This window comes from Medicago sativa, chromosome 3 (assembly GCF_051527215.1).
Source record: "Medicago sativa cultivar Bolivia chromosome 3, Bolivia_mono, whole genome shotgun sequence".
NCBI classification, from domain to species: Eukaryota; Viridiplantae; Streptophyta; class Magnoliopsida; order Fabales; family Fabaceae; genus Medicago; species Medicago sativa.
The window spans coordinates 82,645,979-82,664,834 of NC_140751.1; the positions used below are offsets into that span (position 1 = coordinate 82,645,979).

General features: G+C 34.7%; 3 protein-coding genes across 4 annotated transcripts; 2 read left to right on the top strand and 1 right to left on the bottom strand.

The window, feature by feature from the left end:
• Positions 1–3,310: 3,310 nt before the first annotated feature.
• LOC146940981 (protein-tyrosine-phosphatase MKP1-like) lies at positions 3,311–7,358 on the top strand. Its single transcript, XM_085754767.1, has 2 exons — positions 3,311–5,649; positions 6,497–7,358. Exons 1-2 carry the CDS (start codon positions 3,709–3,711, stop codon positions 6,512–6,514), a joined length of 1,959 nt encoding a protein of 652 aa, XP_085610893.1. The 5' UTR covers positions 3,311–3,708; the 3' UTR covers positions 6,515–7,358.
• On the bottom strand, positions 6,402–13,320 carry LOC146940982 (sphere organelles protein-like protein). The gene is made up of 13 exons (XM_085754766.1): positions 13,026–13,320; positions 12,555–12,619; positions 12,198–12,458; positions 11,638–11,826; positions 11,260–11,296; positions 10,602–10,709; positions 10,143–10,314; positions 10,003–10,034; positions 8,504–9,124; positions 8,208–8,279; positions 7,962–8,123; positions 7,004–7,199; positions 6,402–6,895 (listed from the first exon to the last, which is right to left on the bottom strand). Exons 1-13 carry the CDS (start codon positions 13,254–13,256, stop codon positions 6,699–6,701), a joined length of 2,343 nt encoding a protein of 780 aa, XP_085610892.1. The 5' UTR covers positions 13,257–13,320; the 3' UTR covers positions 6,402–6,698.
• A 219-nt stretch (positions 13,321–13,539) lies between these two features.
• LOC146940983 (uncharacterized) lies at positions 13,540–17,283 on the top strand. Of its 2 annotated transcripts, XM_085754769.1 has the most exons (12): positions 13,540–13,771; positions 14,387–14,536; positions 14,648–14,915; positions 15,002–15,095; positions 15,182–15,306; positions 15,391–15,481; positions 15,567–15,708; positions 15,811–15,968; positions 16,065–16,185; positions 16,266–16,436; positions 16,527–16,613; positions 16,715–17,283. In XM_085754769.1, exons 2-12 carry the CDS (start codon positions 14,387–14,389, stop codon positions 16,979–16,981), a joined length of 1,674 nt encoding a protein of 557 aa, XP_085610895.1. In that variant the 5' UTR covers positions 13,540–13,771; the 3' UTR covers positions 16,982–17,283. The 2 variants fall into 2 exon arrangements, with proteins under 2 accessions (XP_085610895.1, XP_085610894.1); XM_085754768.1 differs by lacking the exon at positions 13,540–13,771 and having other exon boundaries at positions 14,199–14,536.
• Positions 17,284–18,856: the final 1,573 nt, after the last annotated feature.

Genomic DNA, 18,856 nt, shown 5'->3' on the forward strand with positions numbered 1-18,856 from the left:
AGTATTGCCCTCACTAAGTTAGTAGTGATATATTTTTGTAATCTCTGATTTTTTTTTCCTTGATATATTGTCTATTTATATAAAAGGATATCAAGTCTTCGAGTAATAGTTTTTTTTTTTTAAATTTAGTTTATATACATTGTAAAACTTTTTTACGCATGCATAAAATCAAATTGAACCATGATGCCACTATGTTAGATTAATTCTTAAAATAAATCAACAATTTTCTACTTGTTGTAATTTCACAGGATACATATGTAAAAAATAATTTAGTATCATTACAATTTTACTCCTACTAATTAAAATTTCTAGATCCGTCTCTGAATATGTCCTAATTAACCAAGTTGTTTGGGCTCCAGTAGCAAGGAGCTCCTTCCAATGACGTACCCAGGGAATACCGGGTTCGATTCCCAGGGAGAACAACGTTTGGCCAGTGCGCATGCCTCTACGCACGAGCTGGATTAGTCGTCCACTTTGGTGGGTCGAAAACCGGTGCGAAAGCCAAAAAAAAAAAAAAACAATGGTCTTAAATTTAAGGGTTCTATTTAAGCTGCACCGTGTACAATGTTGTTGACACAAGAGAGTGGGTACCTAGAAGGAGACTCAGGACAAGACAAACCAAGAGTTGTTGAATTGTTGTACTAATAAGGATTGTTATTTGTAATGTAATGGGAATTATAGGATCATGTGAAGACGTGTTTAAGAGGATTATTCTAAGGCGGCTTCTAGTTGCATCGCCACCCTTTTTTGACCCTTTGATATTTTAATTAGTTTTCATACATTTCTTTGCAATAGAGTAAGCAATTTCCTATTTTATTGTAATATTATGATGCTTCTTTGAACTGAATGATCCACTCTCACAAAAACAACCCTCCTTCCTTGACCATATCTGAAAGTGACTCCATCTTTATACAATATAGTTTTGGCATTTACCTGAAAACTACGATGTGCATGATATGCTTTAAGAATTAAGACACAATCAAATAGGTTAGCTTATATCTCCTTTATTTCCTTAATTATAAACATGAGAAGAAAAAACATCCTTAAATCCTTAACTATAAATTCAATTAAAAATAATTATCTGTATTTATTAATATTTTTCAAAAGTATATCTTTTTTATTAATATTACGAATAGTTATCTACATCTATAGACAAAAATATTTTAGTAACATTGATATACAAAATAGACAAATTAAATACCCTACAATTTTTTTAATATATATGAAAATTACCAACAAAACAAACTTACAAAAAAGGACGGAGGTAAAAACCCTAGTTTTTTCTCCTTCATCCACCAAAGAGGGGTGATTTATGGTCAATTTTTGACCCAAAATCACCCCTCTAACTTGTTTTTCTATTTTCCTTTTATTGAAATAAGTGATTTTCACATCTATTTCGTTTTATTTTGTGATTTCGTTGTCTTCGTGCGACGTTGGTTGTTCGTCGTCTTTGTGCGACGTTGTTTGTTTTTCTTGTTTCTCTCAGGTATTTGATCGCTTCAGATTGTCAGATCAGCTTCGATCCAGTGCAGATCCAATCAATGATTTTGGCGTCATCCACGTTGCAGATCCGAAAACATAGTTATTTCGGAGATTTAAATATAGTCATGTGTAGGCATTTGTACTTTGCCGTTTTATGCTATTAACATCGATGTTGTGAGCCTAGTCACAGATTCATCCTTTTTGTTTTTAGCGAATTTGCATTATATCGGTGTACTTTTTCAATTTGAATGAATGAATATCTTTTATTTTGTAAAAATAAAAGGATGGAGGTAGTAGACAGTACATGGTAAATATTACTGATATGTTTAGTTACAGAAAGAAATGAAGCTAAATAAATAGGTATATCTAATATGAACTTCATATTTCAAAAAAAAAAAAAAATCTAATATGAACTTAAAAAAAAAATTCAAAGGTGCATCCTTACCGTTTATATTGAATTTTCATAAAATATTATTCATCTTTTCCTTTTCTATATTGTATGATTTTTTTTAATCGTAAAGAAAAAAAACGTGTATGTTATCTTTTTATCATTCCTGTATGTTTTTTTTACTGTACTTATAAGTTATAACTTGTATGATAAGAAACATTGGAATCATCGAAAAGAGCATACACTAAAAAAAACAAAAATTTAATGCCACGCATTAGAACATGTTTGGATTGAACTTTAAAAAAAATAAAGGAAATGATATGATGTTTCTGAAAATATATAAAGTGTGATTGAGATGTTATATGATCATTTATCATATTTAAAAGTATTTTATAGTTTCCTTAATTTAAAAAAAAAAAAAACAATTTTTTTCCCCCTTTAGAGCCTTCCATCCAAACATGTCATAATGTGCTGATCTAGAAGTTTGTTTTTAGTATATGCTCACTTGGGTTGGCCTAATGGTATTGACTTGAGACTGCGAGTGTGCTGTTCCACAATGTCTCAGGTTCGAAAACTCATGAATGTAAGAAAATGAGTTAAAAAAAAAGTTTCTCATCAACAACAAAACTTTTGCAACATAAACATCCTTTGATCCGTCTTTTTTACTTTGAGTTTGTTTCGGCAACTAATGTGTCCTTGCCGGAGCGCATTGATTATGTACTCACAAAATAATTTAAATACTGTCCTCGATCCAAACGGAGCTTCTACGACTCAGTTGTGTACCTCCTCGCACCTTCTTGTTTTCTATGATTTTGTAAGTTTTTATCGAATTGTTTTTTTTTCTTTTAGATTTTTTCATTATAATGTTATAGATGCTTGTAATTCAAGTTAAACGTGATCATATTACTATCAACTTAAGGTCTGGTCATAAAAATATCGATCGGTTACTAAATTAGTTACCATATTTTAAGAGGTTAGAGTTAGTTAATAGATAGTTAGTTTGTTGATTCTCTACTAATTTCACATAACATTTCATATACTCATTTACTATCTTTTATTAATCACTATGAATATGAAATTCTAAAGAATTTTTCTTGCTACCAAGCTTACTTATTCTACATCTACATCATGAGATGAACCTTCATCTCTTTTCTTCTTATAATATTTTGCTCATGGACTTTTCCAAGTCTAAAAAAATAGCTTGATTATCATTTTTCATGTGTCTTTTGCCATGCCGCTACTACTAATATAAACAATCAAGATATGACAATGGAAAAAAAAAAGTGAGCATGATGACATGGCACTTTGACGCGTTCCTTTGCATGTGTAAGACCACGACTCTCGACAGTGAGAAATTCTTAGGTGGCAGAGCTACGGTTTCGTGGGCTCCACTCAACCAAAACTATAAACTATAACTACAAGAACAAATACAAGTGCAGCATAATCTTTGATTGCACTTTCTTTGTTTCTTTTGTGTTCTCTTCTGTTCTAATTGATTGGACAAGATCATAGAAAAAAACATGTTTGTAAAGTTGTTCTTCCAAAGCATCAACATAATCATTCTATTTTTGTAGCTGGCTTTTGCTATGTGCTGCTTTGTTTGTTTCTTTGTTTGAATTTTCTTATTCTCTCAGCCGAAGAATGAGTCAGAGTCAAAGACAAAGACAATGTCAAGTGGTTTAGGTGGGAATATGGAACACAAAATTGTAGACTCATAACCGCAAATACTTGTTTTGAACCACCACAATTCATTACCTACTCAATAGTCAAAACTATAGCAACAATGTTTTGATGGGTTTGGATCAAATTTCTATCTTTTTCATCACCCTTTAAGCAACATGTTAGGAGAAGAGGATAAGGAGAAAAAACTCTCCATCAGGAGAACCTATTCACGTTCAGTTTCATGGACAGATCGTTCTCCAAATAGCCATAAACCACCACTAGGAAATAGTAAACCAAGACCACTTTTACCACCTCTTCAACCTCTTTCAATCAACAAACGTAGCGTTGAAGAATGGCCAAGTGCTGGATCTGATGATCTTGGTGTTTGGCCTCTTCCACAGACTCCAAGAGGGTCTATTACAATCAATGAACCTACCAAAGATTTTCAGTTCAAAAGAGATAAACTAGCTTTCTTTGACAAAGAGTGTTCCAGAATTGCTGAACATATTTACTTGGGAAGTGACACAGTGGCCAAAAACCATGAACTTCTCAGAGAAAAAGGAATAACACATGTGCTTAACTGTGTTGGTTTTGTTTGTCCTGAGTATTTCAAAAGTGATTTTGAGTACAAAACACTTTGGTTGCAGGACAGTCCAACTGAGGATATAACATGTATTCTCTATGATGTGTTTGATTACTTTGAGGATGTTAGAGAACAAGGTGGTCGTGTTCTTGTTCATTGTTGTCAAGGGGTTTCACGATCAACGGCTTTGGTGATAGCTTATCTCATGTGGAGGAAGGGACAGAGCTTTGAAGATGCTTTTCAGTTTGTGAAAACTGCAAGGGGAGTCACAAATCCGAACATGGGTTTTGCTTGTCAACTCTTGCAGTGTCAGAAACGTGTACATGCTATGCCTGCAAGTCCTAATTCTGTTTTAAGGATGTATCGAATGGCTCCTCACTCTCCTTATGACCCTCTTCATCTTGTACCTAAGATGGTTAACCAACCAGGTTCACTGGCACTTGATTCACGCGGCGCTTTTATAGTTCATGTTCCTTCTGCTATTTATGTGTGGATTGGGAAAAATTGTGACTTGGTTATGTCATGCAACGCAAAGAGCGCGGCTTTTCAGGTTGTGCGCTATGAGGGAGCAAAGGGTCCGATTTTGAGCATCCGCGAAGATCAAGAATCAGCTGAGTTTTGGATTGCTCTTTCTGATCAGCAACGTTTGTCAGGTGATTCTGATAAACAACTGGTTTTGCCTACTGAAAAGATGGAGATTGGTCTAAGAAAAGTTGATGCTTATGACTTGGATTTTGAGATTTTCCACAAGGCAATTTCTGGTGGGGTTGTTCCGCCTTTTTCTGTAGCTAATTCTGAATCGGAAACTTGTCTTCCTGCTGCAGAACATGGTTGGGCAAGATTGAGGAGGAAATTTGCTAGTGGTATCATGAAAGAAATCTTAATATCCCCCAAATGGAAGTGTGATGTGATTATGGAGGAAGAAAAACAAGATTTTGCAGCTGATGATGATCCCTTGTCGGGGTCGCCATCATCAAGTCATCCAAGTGATTGTGGTTCTCCAGATTCTTTTGAATGTTATCCGAACAGCTTAAGCAAGGCAAAAGATACTGATGAAGCCATGGACTTGTCTGAATCTGATTCTGGTGTTGCTTCTTTGATGCCACTATCTCCTTGTGGCACTTCTTTTCCTTGTTGTTTTCCAAGCAGCAGCCCAAGATTCAATTCCAAGTCGCCAACACTTTCACCTTCAAGTTCTGATTATGCAAGTTCGTTTACATTTTCGCCTTCCTCTACCAATTGGTCTGACTTGTCATTCATGTCTTCTCGGCAGCCATCACCATCCGGCCAGGAATCAATTGAACCCTTTTATGTTAAAGACGTGTCTTTCTCAACAAGTTCTACTTTACTTAACAAAGAAGTTCTCTCTTCACCTTTGGAGTCATTTTCGACTGATGATACTTCAGGAGGGGAAAACTCCAATTTGTCATCGAAAGGATCTTTTTTCTCTATTGCTGAGCGTAGAGGGAGTAGTATACCGCCTCGGATGACGCTACCCTCAGTCAATGAATCCTCTAAGGTCCATAAGAACCTGGTAAGATCACAGTCATTCCCTTTGCCTAATTTAGATGTTAATGTAATGAAAGAAGGTAGTTGCAATCAATCTGATAATAAAAACAGTGGGAAATGGCTAATAGCAGATGATGATAACATTAGTTCAGGTGTTGAACAGCACAGTGAGATTAATGATAAAGAGGATCATGGTCTCATGTTATGTAATATGATAGCTGAGCTTGAAGTAGGGGAAAAAGTGAATGAAATCAGTTGAGCCCCAATTAGCTAATGTTATATGTAAATTTGTACTCATGCTCAGACTATTTTCAGTGCATATGCCCAATAAAGATTGTATGCGTACTGTGCACTGATTCTGCTTAAGCACAAAACAATATATATAAACAAACATTAAATTTAAGTGCATATGAAGCCTATCTTTCTCTTGTTTTTCTACTGCTTCGGTTGTTTTTTATTCTTGTTTATTCATCAATTTAGCATGAGGGTAACGCTACTAATGATGAAGTGAAGGCTAGCCATCAATTTATCAAGCACTGATATTCATTTCATGTGTACAAACTACCTTTGCAGGAAAGGTTGTATTAAAAGATCTATTATTGTGTTGTAGAATGTTATTATCATCTGTTATTGGTCTCAGCGTACCCTGATGACCAAAATGAAGTTTCAATTTGAATGATGGAACAATGAATTATTTTTAACAGCCAACATTAATTTATCCAACTGCAATGCATTATATGTACACAATACGGTTGATCAACTAACTACACAAAAATATTAACAGCAATAAATTATGTCTGTCACTTTAGATGGGAAGCAATCATGTCTAGATTTTGTCAAGCAGTTGATTCGATTTTCTGCTTCATTTTCAGGAGGAATGCACCTACTAACACCAAAAGTAGAACTATAAATAAGCCCCCAAATATTTTTCCCACTAGCATACTGAAATCAGGACATGTAGCTTGCATTACAGATGGAAATATGGGAAATTTGTTCATATATATACCCCCAAAAAAAGATGTAATACTAATCTGCGGAAAAGGGACATGCAGTAAATAAGACCCAGGTGTATGATTATTTCTTAAAGCCATTCTGCGACCTTAAAAGTGCCATTGTGGGACCAAGTGCACTGCATCTCAAGGCTCTCTGAGACCATGACCTGTTCTCTGAACTATCGCCTTCTTTCTTCCAGCGATCCTCCTGCGACAGCCTGGCCTTCTTTGCTTTTAATGCCTCGTTGATTTCATCCCAAACATTGACTTCACCATTTTCTGTATATGAGAATCCAAATACTTAAGTATAGTGCAGATGCATCAAAATGTTTTCATGTTTATATACAATAAATTGTGGACTTCTAAGAATTGTAAAATGTACATTACCTTTAGCAGTGACATGACCCTCTACTTGTGGCTTCGAGCTTCCTGCAGCAGTTTGATTATCCGCAGGTTTTCCATCAGTGCTATTGTTAGTTGCTTTTGTTGGAGTTACAAAAGCATCGCTATGAGCAACTACCATTGCCAAATCAGAGTGGCCATGCTTAATAATTCGAACATCAGCAAGAGATGCATAATCTATCTGTTGAGGAAAATACTTGGTCAATTTCATGCAAATATGCAGCATGTTTCTTTTGTCAGATAGACAATTGTATTGGACATTCACTGTCGATAAGGCTTTTATGTTATGCCAGGATAAAATGTAAGATAAAATTAAATACATAAATGACTTGTTACAAAATGATGGATATCTAAAGAATGGAAAATTTCTGGAGATTTTTTTTGTAACTCTTTCTCAACTTTTGGTTTAAACATACTCCCTCCATTCCTTGATGTTTTAGAACTTAAACTTTATTCCAAAACTTTTGATGTTTTAGAATTTTTAATACTTTTTATCCAATTTTACCCTTGTTGAAAAACACACTTTGAAAATTGGAAGTTTAAATAATAAATGCAATTTGTGTGGTGAGTTTCAATAATTAAGGAGATTAGAATTTTGAGAAAAAAAAAATCAAGGAGTAAGTAAGGGTATTTTAGTATAAACCATACGATTATTCCTATAATTTAATGATTCCTTAATATTTGTGCAATCACCTAAAACATCAAAAGAAAAGGAATGGAGGGAGTAAGAACAAAACTTAAGTGTAGTTTTTTTTTTTTTTTTTGGATTGAGAACTTAGGTGTAATTACTTGTGTGCAACTTTCCTATTCTTTAATCACAATTTAACACATGATCTGTTTATACTATATAAGTAGTTAAACCATTTTAAATTTGCATTTAACTAAAAAAAGTAAATAAGCTACTATGCAAAATGGTTTAAAGAAAAGAAAAAAAAAATGTTACCTCTAAAGAACCATCTTCCTGGTAAGGGGATGGGTCAGACTGTGAAGGTGATCCGTCTTCATCCATGTCATCTATTTTCTTCCTAAAATCAAATGGAAATTCCGAAACTGGCTGCAGCCATATCCTATTTGATTTACTATCATACTGTGTTGTTTTCCCAACCTGCAGGGACATGAATGCAGTACATAAAACATCTGATCCAAATAGTTTTATATAAGATAGTCCAAAAGCAGACTTGATAATTACTCTGAAGGAGGAGAGCTCAGGAGTCCAAGATTCTGATAATTCAATCAGTCGATAAGCAATAACATTGCCTTCCTGCAGTATATGAATAAGCTACTTATCAGTATCAAACTAAAAGAATAAAGGGAAACGCATTTTCAGATTCATGGCACAGAATAAAATTGAGAATTTGAATGATATAACCAAGAGCAGCTGAAAAAACTTCAAACACACGGCTGCTGGTTAATAACATCTTGGGAGCTTAGCAGGATGAAACATGTCACAAGGTCACACTTGGGAGAAGAAAATAAAGTAAAGACCTTAGGCAAGTCTGTATAAGGTGTAAGCTTTTCAAAATCTACTGCATCAAATGTCCGTTTTTTCCCAGCATTCTGATCAGTAGGACGGTCTTGACTGGATTGCTCACATTCATCCTGTTTATGGGCTGAGGTCTTCTCTTTACCCCATTTCTGGTCCTTGCTGGTAGTACCATTCGACTGAACAGTAGGACGGTCTTGACTGGATTGCTCATGGTCATCCTGTTTATGGGCTGAGGTCTTCTCTTTACCCCATTTCTGGTCCTTGCTGATAGTACCATTCCACTGAACAGTAGGACGGTCTTGACTGGATTGCTCATGGTCATCCTGTTTATGGGATGAGGTCCACTTTTTACCCCATTTCTGGTCCTTGCTGGCAGTACCACTCCACTGAACAGCACGACCGTCTTGACTGGATTGCTCATAGTCATTCTGTTTATGGGATGAGGTCCTCTCTTTACCCCATTTTGGGTCCTTCTTCTTGCTGACAGTACCACTCCACTGAGCAGCATGACCGTCTTGGCTGGATGGCTCATAGTCGTCCTGTCTATGAGATGAGGTTCTCTCTTTACCCCATTTCTGACCCTTCTTCTTGCTGGTAGTACCATTCCACTGAAACGTGTCCTGAAACATCCATATAACATGTGCACATCAACAAGTAGCATTAGCATACCTTCTGAAACTCAAAAACCACAGACAAATCCTTGCCTTCTGTGAAGTTTGGACCTTATGGCCAAACAGACATGGAATTACTTTGTGCTGTAAATTTCTTGAGTAAATAATGAACAAGGTCAGTTAAACTATTTGAACTATTCTGGGCCCTTCGGTTAGAATTAAGATATGGATTACATGAGCTGTTTTAAAGGAACCAAATCAAATAAGTGCTAAAATAATGATATTAAGCAACAGTTTGATTCTTTCTCTTAGAATGTGGGTTGGGTCTAACTCAACCTTACAAAACTGGTTTGTAAGGTGAGAGCTGCCCAGTCTTTATACACACTACAAAGGCCATATCTCTAGGCAATGCGGGTCTAAACCCACGCCTTCACACCCAACACAATGAAGGTGTGTGTTGGAGGCTGCAATGAAGGCAACCCAATTGCCGAAATTAGGCGGCTAGAGGGAGACCACAATGAAGGCGAACTCCCAGCACATTGCAAGGCATCCGCCAAGAATTGTCCTAAAGAACTTTAGCTACCCCGGACTCTCCCCATTTACCCATAACAAACCTAGAAAAGGAACTGTGAGTTTGGAAATTTTGTACTATGATATTTCAAGTCACTCAAGACAGGAACATTCTATATCCTCCATCAAGCTACAGTCTAAAACCCAATTAAATAAAAAAAAACAAAAAACAAAAGATCGGATGCAAACATACTAATGTTTGGTACAACTTTGTGCAGATTGATTATATCACATAGACATATTTGATGTTGACTCTTCAAAACAGTAAGTTAAACACGGCAAAAATTGTAAATGTTATGGAGGAAAGTCAAACAAACCACTGGGAGCTGATTCTCCGGCGCTGCAATATCTGCATCAAATAGACCATAAATATGTATCACATAATCAGATCATGAAACCAACTCTAAAGTCGAAAAACGGACACTAATTATAAATGCAAAGAGGGTGCTTTAAAAACCTTTTCCACGGGGCTGAAACCGAATGTGCCCTGGCCTAATCTCCACAGGAACCATGTCTTCGTCTGCTTCACTTTCTTCATTGGATTGTTGACGCACGTCAGAAACTTTGCAATTATTATCTTTGATGGGTATTTGTTGATCATCTTTTTCAAGCACCTGACTCGGATGAAGCTGAAAATATGGAAGAGAAAAATATTTTACTTCAAAAAGAATGATCAAATACATTTTGAAAATGGTAACCTAAGACAAGTGACCCCAAGAAGACTGAAGTATGATTTCCACCCTTGCAATATTATGAACTGGGCATCTTACTAACCAAACTATAAGTATATAATCCAACAAGTAGACAGCACCATATACATAAATTGTCAGTAATAAGTAGTATCAAGAGTAACTCATTTCCAATCTCCATATAAAAGGTAAATGACCTCTGCAGCAATATCACTAGATTATATTACCTTCTCCTTCTCGTTTTCATTCTCCTTTTCCTTTTCCTTCTCCTTTAATTTTAGTTCCCTCAACCATTTTCTCTTGGCCTTTTTCCGTCGAGCACTTCTGCTGGGCAACTAACAAAACAAAATAAAAACAATAAATTAAAGCAAATAAATTTGAACGCCCAATCTTCTGTCAAGGGATGGGCTAGCGAATGTGATATGAAGTATCCAGGAAGATGGCCCATAAAAACATAAACAACTAATTCAGTGAGCATCAACAAGTCTCCAAGTGCCATAGTACATACTAGCATGAACTAAGTATAAAAGATATGTTGTTTTATTATCTCAAGAGATGCATATTTTTACTAAAGTGAAATTGATCCTCCAAATACACAGGGGACATCCAGTCTTCTACATAATTTTATATATCAATTTGGTCATGGAATTTTCAAATGGACATCAATCAGTCCCTAATTGTCTCTTATGACATCAATCTAACTTATTTAAGTCTCAAATTGATGCTGATTTTACACTACAAAGGACCAATTTGATGCCCTGTGTACTTTGGAGGCTCTCTAATTTGAGTATGTACTCTGTTTTATTTAAATCTCTGAATCAAGCCAGTAATAGAACCTCGGTTAAATGTCTATTCAAATTTCGAAACCATAAAATAAAACAGTACCTTTTTAGTTTCGCCTTCATCTTGAGGTTGAAGAGACCTGAATGAAGTATAGAAGAAGAAAAAAAGGTAAAATAATCAGTGTCATCATAGTAGGGGAACAAGAGTCAATTTTGGATGAAAAGAAAGGATTCAATAGGAGTAATCCCAGGAATAAAAGCTTATACATGAAATCCCGTTTCTTACTTCATGAAAGCACTAGTCTAAATCAACAAAGATAGATAGAAAAACCAAAATGTCAAGAACACAAGATCACCAAGCATGCAACAAATTGCCCATAAAATTTTATCAGCCAACTTTCTTGCCCAAAATAAATGGACCAAATATATACTGTAATTCACAATTAGTAATGGAATGTGTGTGTGTCTGAGAAAAAAGCACCTTGTTTCCTCGCTTGTTGACCCACTTTTGTCATTTTTCTGACTAGATAGAGTGGGTGACTTGCCGATGTCCTTCTTGGCAAGACTTGCTTTGCGGTGAGTAGAGTCTTTAACACTTCCATTTTCCCCGTCATGGACCTCAGGAATGTCTGCTAAGTTTTCGGTGGTAGATATCTTAATCTTCTTCTTACTGAATATAAAAATAATGGAATCAAATTAACAGCTTAGATAATAATGTTTACATACAAAAAGTAACTGCTTTAGAAATTCCAAACTAGAAATAACAACAAAAGGGAGATCCCCAAGCAATTATACACTAGAAAATTAAAACAAAAACAGAATAAGAGCAGAAAGAATAATGCCTACATCTCAACATATCCCGCAAACCCCAGACAAAGAGATTGGCCAAAACATGTTACATAATAGACACATTATAAAAGCATCATCGTTACAAAAGTTATTATTTCAATAAAACTAGTTCTATAAAAGATGAAACTCATACAACTTAACAAGTTTGTAAACTTACAGGCACCAACAGTTAGCAAGTGTGAGGAAACAAACCTAGGGCTCTTGAGCTTCTTCGATGCTTTTCTCTTCTTTGAGGTTGCATTCCCATCCGGTTTAGATTCCACATAAACCACACCTTCAGACTGATCGCTGTCATCATCATCATCTTCAGAAACCGCTTCATATTCTTCCCTCTCCTCCTGAAACCCCTCAATTGCAAGAAGTTTCGGAAGCTGAATCGACTGATTCTCATGAGTTTGAGATGGCAGCATTGCAGGTTTACCACCAGTTAACATACTTCCTTTTCTTTTCACACTACCATATGCATACACATACATGCAGAATAACACAATTAGTAATATGAAAACTATAATAACAGCATCAGAAAGTCAACCATAAGACAAAACTTACCACACAATGTCTTTATCCTTCAAAATACAAGTGGACTCAAATGATGGTAAAACAAAGCCATCCATCTGCATTAAATTTTTTGGGGGAAACAAGAGAATAGCAGTTAAAATGACATTTTTAACCGTGTAAGTGTTTTATTATCTGATAAAGTTAAGGCTGTGTTTGGACAAACAACTTAATTAAGTTTCTTTTTTAAAACTCGGTATCCAGCCCAAGGACCAGCTAATCCGGGGAACCAGGTTCAAACTCGGTAAACGAGAAAAATATTAACCTAACAACTAATCACTAACATTGACCACTCAAAAAATAAAAAAAAATGTTCATATAAGCTATAAGTTGTTTTCGTAAGTTATCATAAAGAGCTTATGTTATTTCTGTGAGCTGTCATTAACAGCTTATGTTATAAGTTGTTTTCATAAGCTATCAGAAATTAAACGAAAAGGGCATGCAAGTATGAAGAGAGAGATGTACCGAGAGGGTGATTCCATCGGGACAATGGCGGTGGAGACGGAAAACGGCGAGGAGATGAGAGGCGAGATCGGAGATGGTGGTGAGATGGGGTTTGAGAAGAAACCAACAACGTTTCAACCCTTCTTTCTTCTTTGACTTACTCAGCATGTTACGATCATCGAACAGTAATCGGAGTCGAACTTTGTTCGACATCGTCGTCAATGTCGCGGTTTTGTCGCTCTCAGTGACCATTTCTTAAACCCTTTGCTTTCTAGCAGCTACACACTGTTCTTTCTTCACTCTTTTCTGACTGTTTAAGACCTACTCACACACTCCAATCTCCCTTAATATAAGAAAAGACTATGCTGTGGAAAACCAAGTTTTACCCTTGCTTACAAATCAGCCACGTCTCCTACTTAAGGGTAAAAGGAGTCTAAATAATGTTTTTTGTAACTAAATTACATCATCTAACAATAATGATGTCATGTAAGTACTGGTTTCCAATTAGTTTCTTTGTTTTCTCTTACCCAATTTCATTGTCATCCCAATCTAACTACACTACTACACTGTTCGGTTGACAAAAAAGTGAAAAGTACCCTTTTGTAAAAAAAATCTAATGTCAGAAGACCTTTCCAATCTATACTTCACACTTCTCAATACTCTTACTATAACACATCTCTACTATCTCTCTTGATACATTAGGTTATTTCAAACTTGAACTTCTCTCTAACTCATCTCAAGAACATAGCAAAAACTGCATTTATGTGGTAAGATTCGTCCTTCTCCTTTATTCTTTTAAATGTATGTTTCCGTTTTCATATTTGTGTTTTATATCAAACACATCTTTTTGACCTAAAGTTCTATGCTAAATGTGAAAAGGTCAAATCTTTCTAAAAGATCATATTTTTTTATGGTTAACTCTTGCAAAAACATGAATTTGTGAACCAAAATCATGATTTACATTAGGATTTTCTTTGAAATGGGTTTCCCTTCTTGTGTGTTACGAACTTATGATAAAAATGTCTTTTATCTTACACAATCTTTAGGTGTGTTACAAATTTATGATAAAAATGTCTTTTTTTTTTCTTCTTTCAAGTTTATACTTTTATCAGGACAGGTCCTTACTTTGTTTATGGTTCTTTATGTTTGTGTTTGTAAATCTCTATTAACAGACATTAAAGTTATATTTTGTGTTATCCATGTCTTTAGAAGTAAACAATACTTACACTCTTGAGTAACTTTCAAGTCTTGAACAATGATCTGATGTTCAAGGCATCTGATCATAAGTTTAAGTTTCAAGGCATCTGATGTTCAACACTCATTATTTTAACCTTTGTTTGTTATCAACATGTTCCTATAATGAACCTTATGTTGTTGTTCAGATGGATTTGATTAAGGAAAGACCACTGGAATTCATTGGTGATATCACAGACAAAAAGGATTTCTGGAAGTTAGCAGTTCGAGTCCAAGACAAATGGACAGTGGTTAAGAATGGAAAGGAACACTTGGAACTGGTTATTGTTGATTCTAAGGTGATGTATTTTCGAACAACTATTTACAATGGTTGAAAACGTACATCTGTTTGAGTTCGAACTGCATACAAAGTTTATTATGTTTTTAATACTTATGTTAATACATGTTAGGGTCATGATGTTCAAGTGGTTGTTCCAACTGATTACAAAGCGAATTCTGACAAAATTCTAGAGCCAAATACTACCTACGTATTAAGTAACTTTCAAGTAATGATTAATAACTTAACTTTCAAAGCCTCTGACCATAAGTTTCACTTGAAGTGGACTGGTGGAACTACTGCTGTTGATGTAAATGTGCATAACATTCCTGCTCCTGCCATCAAATTCAAGTCCTTTGCTGAAATCATAGCTGGAAAATGGAAACCTGATTTATTAGTTAGTGAGTACAAGTTTATACAAAAAATAAAATAGTTGATATAATTATTTTCTTATATTAATCTAATGCACATTATTATTGTTTTCAAGATGTTATTGGAGTTGTTCAGGACATGGGTTACTGTCAACTTAATGAAGGAAGTGGCAAAAAACTGCAAGTCAATTTCACTATGAGAGATCTTAGGTATATCATTACCAATATGTTAATCAACTATGTATTTAGAACTTGGATACCTTATTAACTTATGTGCTTATATTGGAAAATTGTAGTGACATGACTCTCAACTGCACTTTATGGGAGGATTATGCTGCGAAGTTCATTAAATACATGGGTGACAAGAAGCAGGGTGGACCAGTTGTTGTAATGCTTAAGTATGCCAAGATCAAAGAAGAAGGTAACTCATTCTTTAAACCGCATATGGCATACATTTTACAGAACTACTATTTTAGTACTTAGACTAAACTTTTCAATTACTCAGGACGTTACCCCTTAACTGTTTCAAACACTTACGGCTACACCAGGTTATTTATCAATGACAACCTCCCTGAGATTAACAACTTCAAGGGCAGGTTTGTTATTTTCAGTACTATCAATCTTTTTCAAATGCACTTTAGTTACTATTATGTTAGATGTAACTTATTGCTTCTGCTACAGCTTGCCTAAAGATGATGTGAGTCAGTCCCAAAGCCAACTTATGTGTACCCAATCTTACTCAAGTTCACAGCTAACTTCTGAAGAAGATTTCCTTTCTAATAATATGATTCTGCCAATAGCTAACATTATCCAGCTGGACCAGGTATCCGCTCTAAACTATTTTAACTTATATCACTTAACTTCTTAATCTTTGCAATTATATAATATTGCTTATATTCATCTTGGTTGTACACATTATGTCCAGATTACTTATTGTGTTACTGCTGCTACCATTGAGAAAGTCAAATCCACTAGACATGGTTGGTACTACTTTGCTTGTCACAAGTGCCCCAAAATTGCTAAGGGTGACAATGCTCCTTATACATGTGAAGATGGCCACAACACTGAGACTGAAATAGTCAAGTAAATAACTTATACTTTAATTTCAATATATTTCTTTAGGTACATTTTTTATTGCCTAATCATAATTAACCCCATCTAATCTGAGAATGATCACAGATACAAGCTAGAGATGGAAATTTCCTATGAAGGAGAAGTGGCCACTTTTGTGTTCTGGGATCGTGAAGTCACTCAATTGTTGGGAGTTTCTGCTTCTCATCTTCGCTCAAACATGATTCAGGTACATTCATAATATTGTATGTAAATTAGATGTGTCTTCATTACAATTTTCATTTATATCTATCTATTTGATCATTACAGGCTGGTATAACTAATCGTTTAGAGTATCCTCTGATGATGGATGGCCTTGCTGGAAAAAACTTTGTTGCTAAAGTCAAGTGGCAACCTAGGTGGAAAACATTTTCAGTTGTTTGTTTGAAAGTAGAGCCTGAGTTATTTGCTAAGGTCATAACTAAGTTTCCCAATTATCAGGTAAACTAACTATTTGTCTGAAACTAATAAATAATATCCACCTTTAATTTTATGTCATTATGTATAAACCATGTTGTATACAATATGCAGCCTGCATCAGTACATGTTCAGGATGATCCAACTGATGACACAATTGGTGATATACAAGTTCAAGATAATGATCACACAGTTTCAACTGTAAGTTATTTCGTTTAAGTGCATCAATGAACATTATCAGATGTTATGTTACTAAAAGAATTAAGAATACCATCTAACCTGTTGATTTAAATTTAATTCAGCATGATATGTCTGCATCATCTGAGTATGATCCTGATTCACTAAACCAGATCACACCTCTAAGCAAAATGAAGACAGTTGATGCTAGCCAGAATTATGAATCACTCAGCCAACTCACTCCTAATTACCTCAAGTCTGTTGCTGAAGCTACCCCTGCACAACTTGCACCACCTAATAACAGTGCCCAACCAGACACCACTGATGAGATCACTCCTGCAAAGCAATCATCATCAAAAAGAGTCAGGCTCATTAAACAAGAGAAAAAATAAGTCTACCTGTTGTGTGGTGTCTTACATCCACTATTCCTATATAATTAATTTCCTTGCTTTCTACCTATGTTATGTAATCTAAATTTTAATCAACTTGGATAGACTATGAATTCCAAGTTCTTCCAGACATATTTATCACTATTATGCTATCAGACACCCTTATGTCTTTATTTATAATGTTTCTAATTCAGATTGTGTGGGATCCACTATTCCTAACTTGAATGCTATGTTGTGTAATCTAAATATGAATCAATTTGGATAGACTATATATTCCAAGTTATTCCAGACATATTTATCACTAATATGCTATCTGAAACCCTTGTGTATTTATTTATAATGTGCATGATTCGGATTGTCTTACATCCACTATTCCTATCCGATTATCCAAGTTGATTTCTACCTATGTTATGTAACCTAAATGTCAATCAACTTGGATAGACTATGAATTCCAAGTAAACTCATACATATGTATTATGTATTATGCTATCAGAAACCGTTATATGTTTAGTGATAAAGGGTTCATATTATATCTAGGGACTGTTCTATGTCAAAACTACTCTATCCAGCACATTAATATCTCAGATTATTAATGTACAACTCATATAACTTAGCATAACTCATATAACTACTATGTCTTGCTAAATCTTAAAGGCACATAAATAACAAAATATTGGTTAAGTAGATCATCCATAAAACCACTTTACATTATTAATCATGTTTATTTCCAATGAATCAGTAGTAATCTTCATTTTCAGTAAAATCCATAATACAATATGTCCTATGGTTACTCAAATCACTTTATTACATCAAGATATCTATATACTCATGCATATTATTAATGTTAACTATAAACATCAACCATATCAACATTGATCATGCTTTATTGTTTTAAAAAATAGGCTCAAGGATATATGATATTTTATCTTACCTTTAGGAAGCAAATTTACTAATAAGGTTGTTTTATGATACTCAATATTTAGAAAGTACTTTAGCACACAAGTTATATAATACCATCTTCCAGCCTACCTAACATGAATTGCAGCACAATTTATAGCCTGCTTTATTGTAAAGCAGCCTGTTTTTGACAAGACATCTCATACAAACCAATGTTTCTATGCTAACCTTTGCATTTAATGCGTAGCCAGTAATGGTACTACAAGTTATAATGTGAGAGACCTACATGCCCTGCCATTCTATACAATTGTGTTGTTCAAGGGCTACAAAACTTATTACTTTATTATTATGTTTATTGCACTGTTTGTGTAACAATTAGTTTGCAAAAACTTTGAATTCAATTATATTAGAAGTCACACTTATGTTGACAGATCTCAACAGTTGCAATTATCCAGCTATTTGAAAAGTTACATTGCTACTTCCTTCCCCAACTTCTGAAATACCTCATATAAACTTAATACATTACCATGTTTTTTTTTAATATCCATTTATAATTCCTGCCACACTTCATTTATCATCAACATTCACTGTCAGGTTTGATTCATTTTCTTTTATCTACATATTTCTTCATATTTATTGTAAACTGAAAACATGATTCCCCTAACATTGCTATCCTTAACTATATACCTCTACAACCTGCAGTCATGTTCAACATTAAATATGAACTGCAATCTTCTGTTTACTCTTATTACCTCATTCTATAATGTTGGTTCATCTATACCCAATCATAATTTTTAACTTAGTACATCATTTTTTATGAACCTGCTAAAATAAGTTAAGTGATTAACTTCTATATAATCTGACATAAACATAAGAAAGATCAGTGACAATTAAAGTTAATTACTCTTATCATTGGTTATATACTATTCTGTAGCCAGCTATCAGTGCCAACACCATTATGTTCTCAGTCTGTATTTTACT